Here is a 16,981-nt window from a genome sequence, read left to right on the forward strand (position 1 = left end):
AAAAACATTGGTAAAACATATATTCAGTCAAATAATAAACTATTTTAGGTCGTAAAATTTTAATTGTGTAATATTATAATTTTTTATAAAAATTAGTTGGTCACTCTTTTACAGTGTTTTGTCAATATTTTGGTGTATATGCAGAATACTGCAATCCGTACCGAAAATAAACATGATTATCATCTTCATCGACTCGAAAATAGAAACATTTAGGCAATCTATCAATAATAATTAAGCACAGCCCATGTTTGTTGAAAACGTTAAAGTAATTTTGTTATGGGCTGTTAATCTCGTCCAGTCCATTCCCTTCTCATTTTGTCTCCTCTCAATTCATCCCGTTATAAAATTTAATGTCATATTACTATTTTCTTTTAAATAATTACCTATATAATAATGTTATTAATAAATTTTGGCTAAAAAATTTAGAAAAAATAAATGCATTCTCCATTTACATGTCACATAGTCGAAACCTTTTTTAAAAATCGTTTAAATACAATGTTTTCTATTATATTTTCAATGATATTAAGAGTTTATTTTAAAAAATTATATATAATCTTATGATTAAAGAGAGAGGCTTCGAGGGTTTTAGAGGTTTTTGATGTTTTGGGGAAAGTAACTAAATATTACAGATAGACCCCTTCATTTTTGACATATCCCACTTTTAACCCCTAACGTTTATATTCGACAAATTTTGAGATATTCCCACTTTTATACAGACTTCCATTTTAATCGTGTGTTACAGAGGTACCGTTAGTGGAATGAATTTTACTTTAGATACTAAAATACGATGCAAACACTTTTGATGAATCTGTATTATATAATACTTGATCAATTCTGATTTCAGAACAAAAAGAGACCAAGGTTCTTGAAGTCTCCCAAGGACATAAAAATGAGAGAAAAACTCAAAACTTTTGAAAGAAACATCTCTGCGATCTCCTAATAAAACAGTGCAATGGTAAACTAACTCACCTTAGCTAAAGAAAACAACAAAAAGTAACAGCTTTAAGTCAGATCATAAATTCAGCTTCTGAAAATCTGAACAAAAGTGAGTGAAGAGTTGTAGTACCAAAGCCCCTTCCTTATCGCCTTTATCTTCGCCACGGGTCTGGTTTTGGTGCTGAAATCTAAAACGCCATCCGCCCAGCAAGCCTACTCTTAGAGATTCGATATAAGAAACCAAAGAGCAACATTCGAAAATCGAGAAACTTCAACCCCAGATTTACCGCAGAAAGACGTATAATCACAAGGAGTGTGAGGGCCTTAGCTAACGGTGGGTATACCAAAAGTTGGAACACCAGAAGCCCAAGTCCTGAAAGGTTAGTAACTCAAATCATGAGTTACATTCAAGGGGGATATGGATAGAGAGAAGAACAAACTAAAGAAACAGAGTTGACGAACTATATACACGAAAACAATACCAACAATGCATGAAAAAAGTGAGATCCTGAAAAGGTTTAATAGATAATGTAATAAGGAGAATATTTTTGGAAAAATTCCAAACACACATTCACAATTTTCTGGACCAAACCCACCAGACCATCCATAGGTAAATATAACATGCACCTGATATAGCTAAAACTTGGCCAACATCTTGAGATGAGAAGCTCAATCCCCCATAGCTTCTGTCACGGCCCAGAGTGAAAATATCTTGCAAAGGTACCAAGAAAAAGGGTAAATTCATAAACAAAACTTCCTCTGCAATACTTAAAAACTTTACTGATACTCTCGGCAGGGCACCAAGAATACCAATATCTTAAAGCCGCTAGGAAGATTTGAAAGAGAGGAGGAACCTCTAAAGCTAATTACTGTATGTCCTAGTGCTAGTAGGAACATTAAGATACCTGCAAAATTTGTCTGGAGATTGAACAATTTGTGAGCGGAGGTGTGCATTTTCTTGGACAGTTTGCAAAAGATCAAGCTCTGCTTTGGAAATCTGTACAGAGAAATACACATGTCAGGACTCAGGAGCAGATTTCACCTATCAGATTGAAGCATATGCAAATCGCCTGATTGACAAATGGGTAATTCAAAAAAATAAACTAAATCACAAAACCCAAATAAGTTTAAGGAAGGAGCTCTCAACTCAAGATCCTGCTGTTTCTTACCTCGTTATCCATCTGTGTACTCTTTTTGAAAGGTAGCTCGCAGTGACATCTGCTTATTCTTCAGTCCTAATATTTTCTGATTGAGTTCTTCAATATTCGCTTCTAGCTCTTGGACAAAACGGTGATAAATCCCTTTCAACGGTTTCATCAAATTCTCCAATCTCTGCATTCAACTGCATGGATAGCGCCATTAAAAAAAAAAGAGGTAATGGCTATCTATCTATGTGATAGATATTTATCTTGCATTACCTGGGAAAACTTTTGCCTCGCACTGCTTCCGCTGCTCATCAAGGAGAGTCATCTCCTAAGCCTTTGGTCTTACCAGATTCATTTTGTGAATCTCTGGGGTACATACATAAAAGAAGATGCAAAATAATCATGAGAGCATCAATTTTGAATCTCTCGTTGATGAGGATACTACGTTGATGAGGACACTACGTGACGGGAGAGATGATGATTTATGAGCATGAGTTTATCATCTTAAAATCATGATGATGACTAGAGAGGAACCCAAAATCAAAACACATCAAGATTCAAAAACAAAATTCCAATTAAATTTGGTTTTAAGCATTAGAGATAGAGAACAATTTATTTGGTTTTAGGTTGAAACCGAATTACCTTGTTGTAGCCGATAGATCTTTTATACTCCAACTGCTTCAAATCTGTTCTTAGATTTACGATTGCTTTGCACCATCAAATCAAATTCCCAGAGTTCTATGGAATTCTCGAATCACTCTTTCAATTTTAGTACTGGAAACTAAGATCGAGAGCAGAGGCGGGTTTCATGTCTCAGACTCTCTGTACATGAACGGCTAAGATGTTATGTTCAAAATAAAATGGAACGGCTGAGATTAAAAGCTAAAACCGGGTCATATAAATGGGTAAAAAGGATCCGCGTGTTTATCCGATTTCAGAGCCAATATAATGACGTTTTTATCCTTATCGCAAATAAATTATTTGGTCATAATTGCAATGGCATTGTATTGTAAATTCTTACAAAACTAAGGTTTTTTCAGGCAATGTTTTACGATTAATAGTAGGGATAAAAATTATTTGACAGTACTTAAGTCACATAGATGTTTGGGTCAACCTATATTGGGAAAAAATAACAAATCTTCTGTTCATCTATTGGTCTATCTATATATACATTTTTGGAGACACTTATGAAATAAATCCTGAAGTTTCAACTTATTTACAACCATGCCATTACCATTTATATTTTATTTATAAAATATAAACAAATATATTAAAATTGATTTGATTTTGTTTTCTATTTATGGGTCAATAATATTTGTTTGAAATCAGACATTTATGGTGATTAAGTAAAATCTGGGAATTATGGTAACTACCTAAATTTATGAAGATAACAAAATCAAAAAAATTTAGAACATATTATAGAATAACTGTTAATTTATAAAAACAAATATTAATTGTTTACACACATATTTCTTTTAGAAAATATTAATTTTTATATTTTTTAATTAAACTTAACAACATACTCTAAACCCCTCCTCTCCAATATATACCGATCAAGTCCCCAACAAACTCTAAACTTCTTCATCATAAACCAATCCATTAATTTTTTTTCCATTCCATAACAAAATAAAAATGATTCTGCAAAAACATGATCGTCTTTGTTGTTATAGAAACTCTATAGGGATATGAAACATGGGTTTCATTAGGTTTTCTATTCTATGGAAATATTCAGTCTTATTTTCATTTATTTTATTTGATTTCCTATTTATCTTTAATTTAATATTTTCTATGAAACTTATATAATCAGTAGCTAAGATTTTCCACTTTTTGTAATTCTATAACTTAGAGAATAACTATTTTTAATAATTTTTTTATTCAGAGAGCGTAGGTTAATTTTTTTTTGAACATATCTTTCTAATCAAATATTGATAAAATTATCTAATTTTATCTAACCTGCATATAATCTGTTTAAAATTGTTTTATCTTCAAGATTACTGCACAAATATTTCTGAGAAAATATTAAAAAAAACTATTTAACCTATCTAACAAATAAAATTAACTAATCATAAAGTGAAATTAAGTATACTGTAATATTTCATTACGACTATCTGGTTTTCTAAAAACTATTTCTGGATTTCAAAATAGTACACTTAATAATATCACTCCGTATATGTAAGCAAATTTGTGACTACGGGTTATAAATGATAAACTGAATATATATATATATATATAAACAAATAAATATAATTTAATTTTTTAATATTTTGATTATAAAAAATATGCACCGCGGGTTAAAATCTAGTGTAGACGTATTTCTCCAAAACATGATAATATTGTTATAGCATTATCTTTTCGCTTTTTTAATCTTTATGCTTTTGCATTTCTCTTTTTTTTTTAAATCTCTCTCTCTTTTTGGTAATGAAATTTTGATAGATTGTAAGAAAGAGACATTGAAGAGACTTTTACTCTAACCATAGACGATATCAAGTGAGATTGCGTTATCCGTTGATGGATACATCATGACAGGTGAACTCTTCATTGCATTTATACAATTTAAGCTGGAAAGTATTTATTTCTTTGAAAACATGTTGTGATATCATTTTGATTGCGATAAAAAAAAAACTCATTTTGATTGTGAAGGCATGTTTATAGTACGTAGCACAATGTTATTTATATATGAATCTAACAGTAACATTTACATTATTTTCTCTAACTAATAGAGTCAAATACATTTTTTCTAACCGTTAGTGTTGTTTACGTTTTTGGATGATTTCCAATGATTAAAAAAAAAAAAACTTGATCGTATAGATTTTCCAAATTATACTATTGCATGTTAAAATAACCATCAAGAAAATTGTATTGTAAATTTAGAAGCGAAAATCCAAAAACAGAGAACATGCTAACTCGTAATTTATAATCATGCTTTAAAAAGTATAAGACAATGTATTATTATCATCATCAAGTGTTATGCTTCATGTTGTTGTCACATGGGAGTTTTGTCACGAGTGTTACATTTGATTGATTCTTTTGTATGTGCCAACAAAACAAAGGAAAACTTAATCTAAAAATCTAGGAAACAGATGCTCTTCGGACCAATTTCGTTTTTTTTTCCTCTCATTTTCGAGTTTACAACCATCATCTGATAGACGTTGGCTTCGGACCAATATAACTCCATTACTTTTGATAGAGTATATTTGGTTGATATTTCTTCTAACAACATTAATTCAGTATGTGCGTTTAAATGCAGATAGTGACGAAACAACAATACTAATACAAATCATCATGCTACATGTTAATGTCAATATACATTGTTCAAACTATTTTTCTTTTTGTTAGTCTTGAAATTTCATGCTTAGACTCATATATCTCTCAAAACCGAAATCAACTTTTACATAGGTTCAACCGCTATAGTCCAATCATTTTGGTAACTAATTATACAAACTTTTTTTTTCTTTCAAGAAATCACATTATTGATAATTAGACAATTAGAACATAAATATGTTTTTGTCTTTCACTATTCTTTTTCTCTTTCATAGAATTGAATCAAAAATCATATTTTTGACAGCATACATTATATTTTGTTCTTATAACAATTTATGTAAATTATAATAATGGGTAATTTTATTTAGAACATACATTTCCTTCTTTATAATAAATTTTGTAGATTATAATACAGATTAATATTCAGTATCATAATTAGTAACATACATTTCCTTTTGAATAATAACTTTTGTAGATTACAATACAGACTAATATTCGCCATTAATAGATATCTTTTTTATAGTAAAATATAAAACAGAAAATAATATAAAATCACTACTTTTGTCATTTTCTATTTGATAAATTTATTGATATCAAGACTAAAAGTTAAAAAAAATTAATATATGGATTAAAGCAAAATCTCTAAATTTAGCTCTAAGTAAATTATTTAAGAAATAAATAAAACACAAAGCTGAAAAATAACTAAATATTGGTAGTTTGGATGAATTCATCCACAGCCGTTAAACCTGATTTGGTTATATATATATATTAGAAAAATAATAATCATATGAACACTTTACAAGTATCATTTTTTTCTCAATATTGTTTTAGTAAAAAAATGGGGAATAGTAATTAATATTATGCTAATAATAGTTATATGTAATTATATTTCCATTTGGTGATATTGACCAGTGTGACAAGTGTTAAAAAGCAGCTACATTTATCTCTTCTTCAAGACAAATCATATTTTTTTGTATTTAAAGGGCTCTCTCTCTACATCTTACATGTAAATAGGCATACACCTGCAGAGAGACTTTGATCTTTAAGAACATTCTCTTCAGATTTTTTCTTTACAAAAAAAAAAAAAAAAAACTAATCTCTAACTTCCACCATTGATGAGCTCTGACTCCAATTTCACCACTTCCTTCTCTCTTTCTCCTTTCACTTTTCTCGGCAAAGAAGGTTCAGTGAAATCACAATCAGATTCCTCTGTCTTTCCAACACCAAAGAATCAAGATTTGGTTAACAGAGAAAAGAAATGGAGAGAACAAGATCGAAACCGGTTCGGAATCTGCCGGAGACAATCCATTCGTTGCTCGGTTTGAAATCTCATCTGACTTCAGCTTGGGTTAAATCTGTATGCAACATCGTCAACAACGTTCCTTCTTCTCCTGAGATTTCTTCAACACCAAAGAAAAAAGAAGATGAAGATGACTCTGTTTCTTCTGCCCAATTACAGAGCATTAGAGGTACAACAACAACACAACCTTCGGATTCCTCTTTTTTTTTTGCTGAGATTTTTTTGCATTTGGGGACTTTGTTCATAATTTTTTTTTTCTTATTTCGTTCTGTATAAAAAAAATTATTGTCTTCTTGTGTGAAATTAAAAACCTTTGGTGGAGATTACCTACTACATGCAAATCATATCAACCGTTGGATCATCTGCTCTCGTACTATATTCAGTTACGTGTCAGTCATCCAACGGCTGTTCGGTATTATGTAGTCAGCAGCTCATGGGATTGAAATTGTTTGCTACTGTATGTTTCTCTTGTCTTTTATGAACAAGTCTGCTTCTGTTACTGTTCTTTGGAGGGCTTTTTATTTATATTTTTTTTGGGGTTTAACACTTTAATTTTGTTGCAAATACACACAACATTTTTTCCATATATAATAATGTAGTCAACATAGATTTATATATGTCAGACTAGAATTTATTATAGCATATAATTCAACATGAGAATCTATGTTTATTCAGATGATTTTTTGTTAATGTTTTCATTTCTTATTTATTTATATACTCTGTAACTTAAAAGGGTCTTTTGCTCTGTTTCTTCTGTTATTGGTTGCAGATCAACTCTCTGCACTGACAGTTCATGTCAATGATCAGAACAAACTGAGAAGACAAATTCTTAATGAGTTCTTGGACCTTAAAGGTTAGTCTAATGCATTAAAACACTATGATTTTTCAACTGTATATTCCAATTTGATAGTGTAATATTCTTATTGATTGGAAAAATTTTGTCAGGGAACATTCGTGTGTTTTGTCGAGTTAGACCCTTAGGAGCCTCCGACAAACGGAAACCACCAGTTACTTCGGATACAAGAAATGTGATCATCAAGTTAACAGAAACCAAGAGAAAGACCTACAACTTCGACAGAGTTTTCCAACCTGATTCATCCCAAGGTAGCCTATTAGAATCTTTGCGTTATGAGATCAGTTTCTTATATAGATCATGCATACATGAAAGTGTTCTTGATTAGTATATCAAAATTTGCAGATGATGTTTTCTTGGAGATTGAACCAGTAATCAAATCGGTTATAGATGGCTACAACGCTTGCATTTTCGCGTATGGACAAACCGGTACTGGAAAGACTTATACAATGGTAAGAAAGATCAATCAGAACATCTCTTTGATTTCATGCGTTGTTGTTTCGTTTAAGTCGATATATTAAATATGGATGAATCATTTTTGCAGGAGGGTCTTCCGAACTCTCCAGGTATTGTTCCTCGAGCGATCAAGGGATTGTTCAAACAAGTCGAAGAAAGCAATCATAGGTTTGAGATCACCTTTAGCATGCTTGAGATCTACATGGGGAATCTTAAAGACTTGCTTCTTTCTCAAGCAACTAAACCCATTTCACCAATACCTCCAAGGTAATAATATTCATAACATGTGAAGAGATCTCAGCTAAAGGATCAGACTATATATAATTCAATTTGTTTTTTTGTTCTATATATGTTTCAGCCTTTCGATTCATACTGATGGAAAGGGAGAGGTAGAGATTGAGAACTTGGTGAATATTAAAGTGAATGACTTTAATGAAGTCTTCAAGTTATACAAATTAGGTTGTCGAAACAGAGCTACTGCCTCTACAAACTCTAACTCTGTTTCCAGCAGATCTCACTGGTAAGAAGTCAAAATTTTGAATCTCTTGGTTTTTTTCTATTACATTATGTTCTTTGATCTCTCATATATGGATGACAAAAAAACCAATGAAACAGTATGATCCGTGTATCCGTCACTTGTCATGGAGCTCCTGAGAGACGGCGTGAAACAAACAAGATTTGGCTAGTGGATCTTGGAGGAAGTGAGCGTGTGTTGAAAACCAAAGCCATTGGTCGTCGTTTTGATGAAGGCAAAGCCATTAATCTCTCTTTATCTGCTCTTGGAGATGTCATCAACTCTCTTCAACATAAGAACTCTCACATTCCTTACAGGTAAACATATATATCTTCTTCTTTTTTGTAACCTTTGAGGTCTCAATTTCTGAAACTTTTGAGTTTTTGTTTTTCTGTGTGTTTCAGAAACAGCAAGCTCACACAGGTTCTGAAAGACTCTCTTGGTAATTAAGATCTTCCAAAACTATCTTAATTTTCACTGAAGAATGTTTCTCGTTTATTAAAATTTAAGTTATTGTTTTTTCAGGGCAAGACTCAAAAACGTTGATGATGGTTCATATCAGCCCTAAAGAAGATGATCTGTGTGAAACAATATGTTCTTTAAACTTCGCAACAAGGGCAAAGAACATTCTTTTAGGGCAGGATGAATCAACGGTAACTGAATTAATAACTAGCACCAACTTACTTTTAAAGTGTTACACTTTCTGATAGGTTAAAGATTCTTATGACGTGTAGGAAGAACAAGTGAAAAAAGAGGCCGTGATGATGAACCTGCAGAAGAAGATGGAAGAGATCGAACAAGAGCGTGAGATAGCATTAAGGGAGATGAGAAATCTAAACCAGACGTTAGAGAAGTTCTCTGGTAAGCCTCATGTTATTGAAGAAGAAGAAGAAGAGGATGTGATTAGAGAAGAGCTCCTAGTGACTCCAAAGAAACGAACGAACAAATCAAGACGTGCTTCAGACGTTTTTCCTAGCTTCATGAGACCAACAGCTAGCAGTAACAGAAGATTATCAGGAGCAGATTTTAGCGTAATCCCTAATGGTTCAGGCCTCAAGTTAAGAAGGAACTCGATGGCATCTGTCCGAGCTGAATCTGTGTGTCTTCCTTTAAATAAGAACGGATTTGGGTCTGCCTGTTACTCATCAGACAGGAGCGTTTCGAAATCGACTTGGGTAATGCGTCAAAATACAGAAGATGATGCAACAGTGTATAGTCAGGATATATCTGAGTGTGACATTAAGTTGGTTGTGTCTGACCACAAGCCAAAAGTACTGCAGATGGGGACTGGATCTGGGACAAAACCCCGTTCCAGGATTGGTAACTTGGAGAAAGATGTGAGGCAGAAGATGGGTGGAAGAGAGTTTTCTAGGGTTAACAGTTGGCTTGACAAGACTCAACTTCCCAGGACTCCTTGCCCTGAACAACTAGACTTATTGTTGGAGAAGTCATCAACACAGAGTTTTACAACGGAGAAGATCACTGGAAATGTAGAAGAGTCTAACGGAGGTGAGACGACAGTGGTTAAACCTACACTGATGCTTAAAAATCTGTTTGAGCTGGAGTGTCTCTGTTCTTCCGAAGAAGAGGATAAGATTTTGTCCAGATTCCCAAATACTAGTGATGAAGATGATTACGAGTCTCTCTGTCCTCCAAGTTTAGAAAACGATGGTTTTAGCCAACACATAGACAATCAATGGTTTGGAGTCAACAACAGAGCGGATTGGGTGCGAGATTCACCAGCCTCGGTCTCGCTGTTAGAAAGTGAACCGGATCTCAAACAGCTCTTACCGCAATTGGGTTTGGATCGATCACTCAAACCGAACTCTCAGAGAGGTTTGGCGTTCGCGGATGAAGTAGGTCCACCATTGCTTAGAGCACAAGAAACCCGAGGAGAAAGAGGTAAACAATTTTTGGACCCACGTTTATGTTTTTTACAAACGCAAACGCTTTTCTAAGATTCTGTTTTTGGTTTGGTGTTGCAGGGTTCATGCAGAAACTTCAGGCTTTATGCTTCCGTATCCTTCTGGGATTAGGGTTTATCGATGTGGGATATGACAATGACTTCTTCAACGGGTTAATGAAGTAATGACAAGAAACAGATCCAATTCGTCCCCAAATTTTTTAATAGAAATTTAAGTATGATTCTTTTTTGAATAAACTCTTAAGCTGTTTAGTGTCTAATGACTCAGTTTTTGAATAGAAAGCCAATCTTTTACAGTTCTGTTTAAAACCTGACATGTAGTTTTTTTTTTTTTTTTTATACACAGAAAAGATTTACAAAAGTCTTTTTAGAGAAAATTGTCTCCTTTTATTATAAGTTTTTAATTAAAAAGACAAAAAAAAATTAGTGAAGAAGATACAAAAAAATTTGGGGTATAATTATAATTAAAGACTCCAATGTAATCTTATGTAATTAGAGATTAGAGCTTATAGGCCCAATTTAGGGGAATAAAAAACATCAATTTGGTGACTGCGGTAGTGTGGAGTGTGGACTTTGGTAAGCTATATTATTCACTACCATCTTCTTCTTCTTCTTCTTTATAAACCCTAAATTCCGTAATTCCTTAATTTGTCATTTGTGGTTAAATATTCCGTGTGGATTACTCTTTTATTCATGTTTTCAGGTTCGTTTATTTGAAAGTTTCGGCTTTTTTTTTTGTCCTCTTTCCACATCGTGTTTGGGTTTGGATTGTTGTGTGTGAATTGAACGTTAAGGGGTTCTAATTTTAAAAGTTATCATTTTCAAATCGTTTAGTAATCATTGAAATCAATTTAGCATCAGAGATTTAAATCTGATAGTCTCTACTTGTTTTTTTTTTTGGTTGATCCATAAGAATAAACCCTCTGTTTCGTCCCTTGTCGATCGTTTTGATATCTTTTGGAGACCATCAACACTTACCTTGTCGTTTTGATATCTGTTTCGTCCCTTGTCGTTTTGCTTATTATAATACCCTGGTACGTTTTAGAATGTTGTTGATTTTTTATTTTATTTTGCCACTGTTTGTGTGAGCAAAGGAAGCAAAACTTTGTTTTTGATTGTGGTTTAAGGATATAGTATATGAAAGAAGTGGATCTGGTAGTTTACAAATTACAGACTTAAATTAGGAAAGGGTTAATTAGTTAATTAATGATGCACCCCACTTTGTAGAGTTGATTTAGGTGTAGACTGTAGGCAATGGCAAGCCCTTGACGATGCCACAGAGGTTAGTGTTGAGGGGGATGTTGTACTCGTCCCTTAGCGACTTCTCGGGTGATTGAACGCTGACATACAATTGCTCGCCTAGGTATCTCCTCTCCCAGTTCTCAGCCCTGATGTTCCACATACCGGCGTTGTCGAATGTCAATAGGATAGCTGACCAAGACTTGGGGTAGACTTGCACAGTGTGTCTGCTAACCGCATCGAGCAAGTTGTAGTTCTTTCTGCTTTCAGGTGTCCACTTCCCTGGCTCAGAGCTGGCAATGTCCATGGAACAAACACAAAGTTATTATAAGATAGAATGATTAAAGGAAAATAAAGAGAGTGACGAGAGAAAAGGGAGCTTACGCGACAGCGAAGAAGGAGTAACCATCCAAATGGAATGACTGCATGCTCTTCTCGTGGTTCTCGAAGATGATCTCTACAAAGGTACGGAAAGTGATGTTGAGAACATTAGGCTCTACGGTCAATGCTGTGATTTTGGCTGCAGGCTCGTCCTTGATCACGTTGTACTTGAACACCTTATCTGCCATCTGGAAGTACTCAGCAAGCTTCAAAGGAGTCTCGGTGTCGACGTGTGATACACCGTTGAAACCAAACCTGAGTTTACCGTCAACCATGCTCTTAGTGTTGACAAGCTTGATGCTACGGGTGATGTTGATCTTTCCGTAATGGTATGAGCCTTGTGGGTTAGGCCTGGCAGCACTAGCTGTGAGGTTCCACCTGAATGACCTAAACTGGTTCAAAGACCAAGCCCATCCAACGGGAGCCTTGGGGAGCTCAGCTGAAGCCTGAACGTTGCTTCCCTCATATCGGATCACACCTACGGTGCTCAACTCCTTCTTGAGGAACCTAGTTGATGCAACCATGTAGTAATCCTTAGCTGCCTGGTTAGCAGTCACAAGAACTGAAAAGCACTGGCCGACGTGGACATCGAGAGAGTCGTAGTCGTTCTGAAGAACATGGGATCCTTCCATCTCCACGAGCTTCATCTTGTGGTTCTGGATCCTGAAGTTAAGGGTAGACTTGAACCCAACATTGCAGAGCCTGTACTTGTAAGTCTTCCCAGGCTTCATGGTGAACAAAGGCTCGTTATTTCCTCCCACCTTTCCGGACTTTCCATTGATCAAAACACCATTGGGCAATCCAAGGGTGCGTCCGCTGTCAAGGAGGCTCTTGAGAGCAGTGTGGCCAGTTGTGTACCAGTCACCGAGAAGGACAGTGTATTCATCCTCGGGATCAGCATAAGGAACGGGAATAAGGAGACGGCTGTTGACGCGAAGACCACCAAAACCACCAGCAAAGCGGTGGAGAGAAGTGGTTGGGTAATAGAAGTAGGAACCGATCTGGTCCTTAGGTTGGAAATGGTAAGTAAAGTTCTGTCCTGCTGGGATGGGGCATGAAGTCCCAGCCACACCATCTTGCCAGCTGTTCTTCCTGTGCTGAATCCCGCTCCTGCGTCCACAGTCCATCATTAATTAATACTCATATCACAAGAATGTTAAAATGCATCCACAGTCCGGTCTATATATCCCCGTAACAACAAACCTTTTAACAGATTATCAGAAGATAAATAAAGAATATGGATTAGTACCAGGTCAAGAGGAAAGGCTCGTCGAGGTTGTTGAAGACATTGATGACAACGTTGTTGTTAGAGGTTGAGTTAAGGTTAGGACCAGGGAATTGACCGTTGATGAGAATCACCTTTTGAGGAACACCGAGAGGTGAGGCAGTTCCGTATGTCACGTTCCATGTATAGAAGAAGTAAGGATCGCCGGCGTTCACAATCGCCACCGAAGAGACGAGGCAGACCAACACCGTCAATAACCTCCCCTCCATTTTTTTCTCTTTTTCTTAGAGGAAAAAGAGAATAATTTTGGTTTCTGTGTTACGTATAATTAACCCTTTCCTACAAAAAAAGAAAAAAAGAAAAAAAAAATCAAAGCAAAACTATGTTTTTGTTTTTGTCTAAAAAGTTTTGCTCTTGATGAATCAATCATCTGGTAACTTTGTGATATTTATGTAGGAGAAACATAACTTCTTCTGAAAGGTAACGTCACCAATTTTTACGCTTCATCTCTAATTCATTTTCTTATAATGGTGATGTAACAAACAGATTTCTCTCTCTCTCTTTCTTTCTGGTTTTAAGATTCGAGAAACTTTGAATGAGTACAACTCAGATCGTATTCTAATATTGGAAATCCCCCTAACGATGTTAAGTGGTTTCTACGTCAAAAGAATGTTTCCCGGAAAAAAATGTCATGACAAAACTATGACCAAGATAAAATGTATCAATTAACAAAATGTAAACGCAATATAGAAGTAGTTGTAATATTTAGATTAACGTTTTCTAAAAAAATCTGAGGCTATTTTTTTTCCTCTCGATAGCTTGGTTTCTTTGTAGCAACTTTTATCTTTTAAGTTCCATACTTATCACGTCAAACTTAGTCACTATAGTACTAGAGATAACTGAATTATACTTTTCATAATGTATACACAACACAATGGTGATGAATTATGAATAACATATCACTTTTAACGTTTTTTTTGTTATCGTTCTTTTATCTTTCAACATCTCATGTCTTCATGTTTGTAAAGAGTTACAATACAAGAGTCAAAATATTAATAGAAGAAAGCTGAAACGTCGTCATTAATCTTCCAAACCCATACTTTTAGCGTTTCAATGACTATTTTTCTATTCGATTATTTTGACTATTATTTTACTATTGGTCATCTGATGTACGGGTCAAATTTGATTTGCCATCAAACCATAACCAAAATTGATTTACATAGGAAATTAATTTTAATTTAGTCTCATAAGTTAGTAATAAACTAATAACTCATGTATATATGAATGAATAGGCTCACAAATATTGTCCAAAATTAGAACTATTCTGAAAGAACAAGCTTGGAAAAAAAAAACAAATTCTAAGAAAAATTTGCACCAAAAATAGCGAGAGGTCAAATTGAATATTCCTAATATGAACGACCGGAAGAGCGTAATGAAAGGGACCTAAATAAACGAGGAAAATCGGAAACTGTTTATTCGATTAAACTATAAAAACGTCATTTAACATTTGAAGGAAAAAAATCGAAATTTAAACCCTTACAAAAACATTATAAAACCAAAAAAGAAAAAAAAAAAAACAACACCATCTTTTTTTCCAACATTTGAAAAGAAAAAATCAGAAACTTTACTAGTAATAAAGTTTATTATTAATGAAGGGAGGGGTTAAACTCTTGGCCGTGTGCCTTTGCGTGGCCACGGCGACCGTCATGATGGTCCAAGCCGAGGACCCTTACTTTCACCACGTGTGGAACGTGACGTACGGAACCGCATCTCCCCTCGGAGTTCCACAACAAGTCATCCTCATTAACGGTCAATTCCCTGGTCCTAACATCAACTCAACGTCCAACAACAACATCATCATTAATGTCTTCAACAACCTCGACGAGCCTTTCCTCCTAACCTGGTACGTATAATATAGACCACGACCTTCACTTTCTGACCATTCTAATACTTGTATACTATTCATTATATAATCCGGTTCAATTAAAATCGCTACAAATAGCTTCTGATTGGCAAAATCTACATATAGGAACGGAATCCAGCATAGGAAGAACTCATGGCAAGATGGAACAGCTGGAACAATGTGTCCGATCCCTCCGGGTCAGAACTTCACATACCATTTCCAGCCAAAGGATCAGATTGGTAGCTACTTCTACTACCCAACCACAGCCATGCATCGTGCCGCTGGTGCCTTTGGTGGTCTTCGTGTTAACAGCCGTCTCTTGATCCCGGTCCCTTATGCTGACCCTGAAGATGATTACACTGTCCTTATCAACGACTGGTACACCAAAAGCCACACTCAGCTCAAGAAGTTCCTCGACAGTGGTCGCACTCTTGGTCGTCCAGATGGTATTCTCATCAACGGTAAATCCGGGAAAACCGATGGGTCTGACAAGCCTCTTTTCACCTTGAAGCCAGGAAAAACCTACAGAGTCCGGATCTGCAACGTGGGTCTCAAGGCATCTCTCAACTTCAGGATCCAGAACCACAAAATGAAGCTTGTCGAGATGGAAGGCTCACACGTTCTACAAAACGACTATGACTCACTTGACATCCATGTCGGTCAGTGCTTCGGTGTGATCGTCACAGCAAACCAGGAACCTAAAGATTACTACATGGTTGCTTCCACAAGGTTCTTAAAGAAGCCTTTGACAACCACAGGGTTGCTCCGCTACGAGGGAGGCAAAGGTCCTGCCTCTTCTCAGCTACCCGCAGCCCCCGTTGGATGGGCTTGGTCTTTGAACCAGTTCCGTTCTTTCAGGTGGAACTTGACAGCCAGCGCCGCTAGACCTAACCCACAAGGCTCGTACCACTACGGAAAGATTAACATCACTCGCACCATCAAGCTCGTGAACACTCAGGGAAAGGTCGATGGCAAGCTTAGATACGCATTGAGCGGGGTCTCGCACACAGACCCCGAGACACCTCTCAAGCTCGCTGAGTACTTCGGCGTTACTGATAAGGTTTTCAAGTACGACAGCATCTCGGACAACCCTAATGCCGATCAGATCAAGACTATCAAGATTGAACCCAATGTTCTTAACATCACTCACCGCACCTTTATCGAAGTCGTGTTCGAGAACCACGAGAAGAGTGTCCAATCTTGGCACTTGGACGGTTATTCCTTCTTCGCTGTAGCGTAAGTAACACTTTACATACTCTTCTTGCACTACAAGCTAAGTAACTAATTTCAAAACCCTAATTTTAATATCTTTCATCGTACAAAAGGGTTGAGCCAGGGACATGGACACCAGAGAAGAGAAAGAACTACAACCTTCTAGACGCAGTGAGCCGACACACAGTCCAGGTCTTCCCCAAGTGTTGGGCAGCAATTTTGCTCACATTTGACAATTGTGGAATGTGGAACATTAGATCGGAGAATTCAGAGAGACGTTACTTGGGACAGCAACTCTACGCTAGCGTCTTGTCGCCGGAAAAATCTCTCCGGGACGAATACAACATGCCGGAGTCAAGCCTCCAATGTGGTCTCGTCAAGGGCAAACCCAAGATTAACCCTTACGCCGGAGCCTAATTTTTTCTTTGAGACTTTTAATTTATTTAACAAAACAAACAAACAAAAAAGAGTTTGGTTTTTCTTTTGTTGAGACCAATTTGGAACCGAACAGATTAACTTTATGTTTTTTTTGGGTCTTTTAATTATTTAATTCAAGTTCTTAATTTGACTTAAAACGATATTGTTATTCATATATGTACATGATTTGAGATGTATGTATGTTAATTCCCTAA

The 16,981-nt window shown here is 35.5% G+C and overlaps 3 protein-coding genes and 1 long non-coding RNA gene across 5 annotated transcripts; 2 read left to right on the top strand and 2 right to left on the bottom strand.

Moving 5' to 3' along the window:
* Window positions 1-797: 797 nt before the first annotated feature.
* Window positions 798-2,952, bottom strand: LOC104758838 (uncharacterized). Of its 2 annotated transcripts, none has more exons than XR_015587737.1 (7): window positions 2,724-2,952; window positions 2,355-2,447; window positions 2,106-2,278; window positions 1,842-1,933; window positions 1,564-1,647; window positions 1,067-1,309; window positions 798-974 (listed from the first exon to the last, which is right to left on the bottom strand). It is a non-coding gene; the product is annotated as an uncharacterized LOC104758838 (long non-coding RNA). The 2 variants fall into 2 exon arrangements; XR_015587738.1 differs by having other exon boundaries at window positions 2,106-2,268; window positions 2,724-2,864.
* Window positions 2,953-6,133: 3,181 nt separating this feature from the next.
* Window positions 6,134-10,685, top strand: LOC104758839 (kinesin-like protein KIN-14T). Its single transcript, XM_010481793.3, has 11 exons — window positions 6,134-6,811; window positions 7,412-7,495; window positions 7,588-7,746; window positions 7,841-7,947; window positions 8,040-8,218; window positions 8,310-8,471; window positions 8,567-8,782; window positions 8,870-8,907; window positions 8,991-9,118; window positions 9,200-10,367; window positions 10,451-10,685. The coding sequence occupies exons 1-11, from the start codon at window positions 6,601-6,603 to the stop codon at window positions 10,552-10,554; spliced, it is 2,556 nt and encodes an 851-aa protein (XP_010480095.2). The 5' UTR covers window positions 6,134-6,600; the 3' UTR covers window positions 10,555-10,685.
* Window positions 10,686-11,493: 808 nt separating this feature from the next.
* LOC104758840 (protein SKU5 SIMILAR 14) lies at window positions 11,494-13,969 on the bottom strand. Its single transcript, XM_087494465.1, has 3 exons — window positions 13,259-13,969; window positions 12,013-13,119; window positions 11,494-11,921 (listed from the first exon to the last, which is right to left on the bottom strand). Exons 1-3 carry the CDS (start codon window positions 13,501-13,503, stop codon window positions 11,624-11,626), a joined length of 1,650 nt encoding a protein of 549 aa, XP_087350591.1. The 5' UTR covers window positions 13,504-13,969; the 3' UTR covers window positions 11,494-11,623.
* Window positions 13,970-14,708: 739 nt separating this feature from the next.
* LOC104758841 (L-ascorbate oxidase homolog) lies at window positions 14,709-16,981 on the top strand. Its single transcript, XM_010481796.3, has 3 exons — window positions 14,709-15,137; window positions 15,264-16,373; window positions 16,463-16,981. Exons 1-3 carry the CDS (start codon window positions 14,884-14,886, stop codon window positions 16,764-16,766), a joined length of 1,668 nt encoding a protein of 555 aa, XP_010480098.1. The 5' UTR covers window positions 14,709-14,883; the 3' UTR covers window positions 16,767-16,981.

This window comes from Camelina sativa, chromosome 17 (genome assembly GCF_030686135.1).
Source record: "Camelina sativa cultivar CO46 ecotype springtype chromosome 17, ASM3068613v1".
Lineage (NCBI taxonomy): Eukaryota > Viridiplantae > Streptophyta > Magnoliopsida > Brassicales > Brassicaceae > Camelina > Camelina sativa.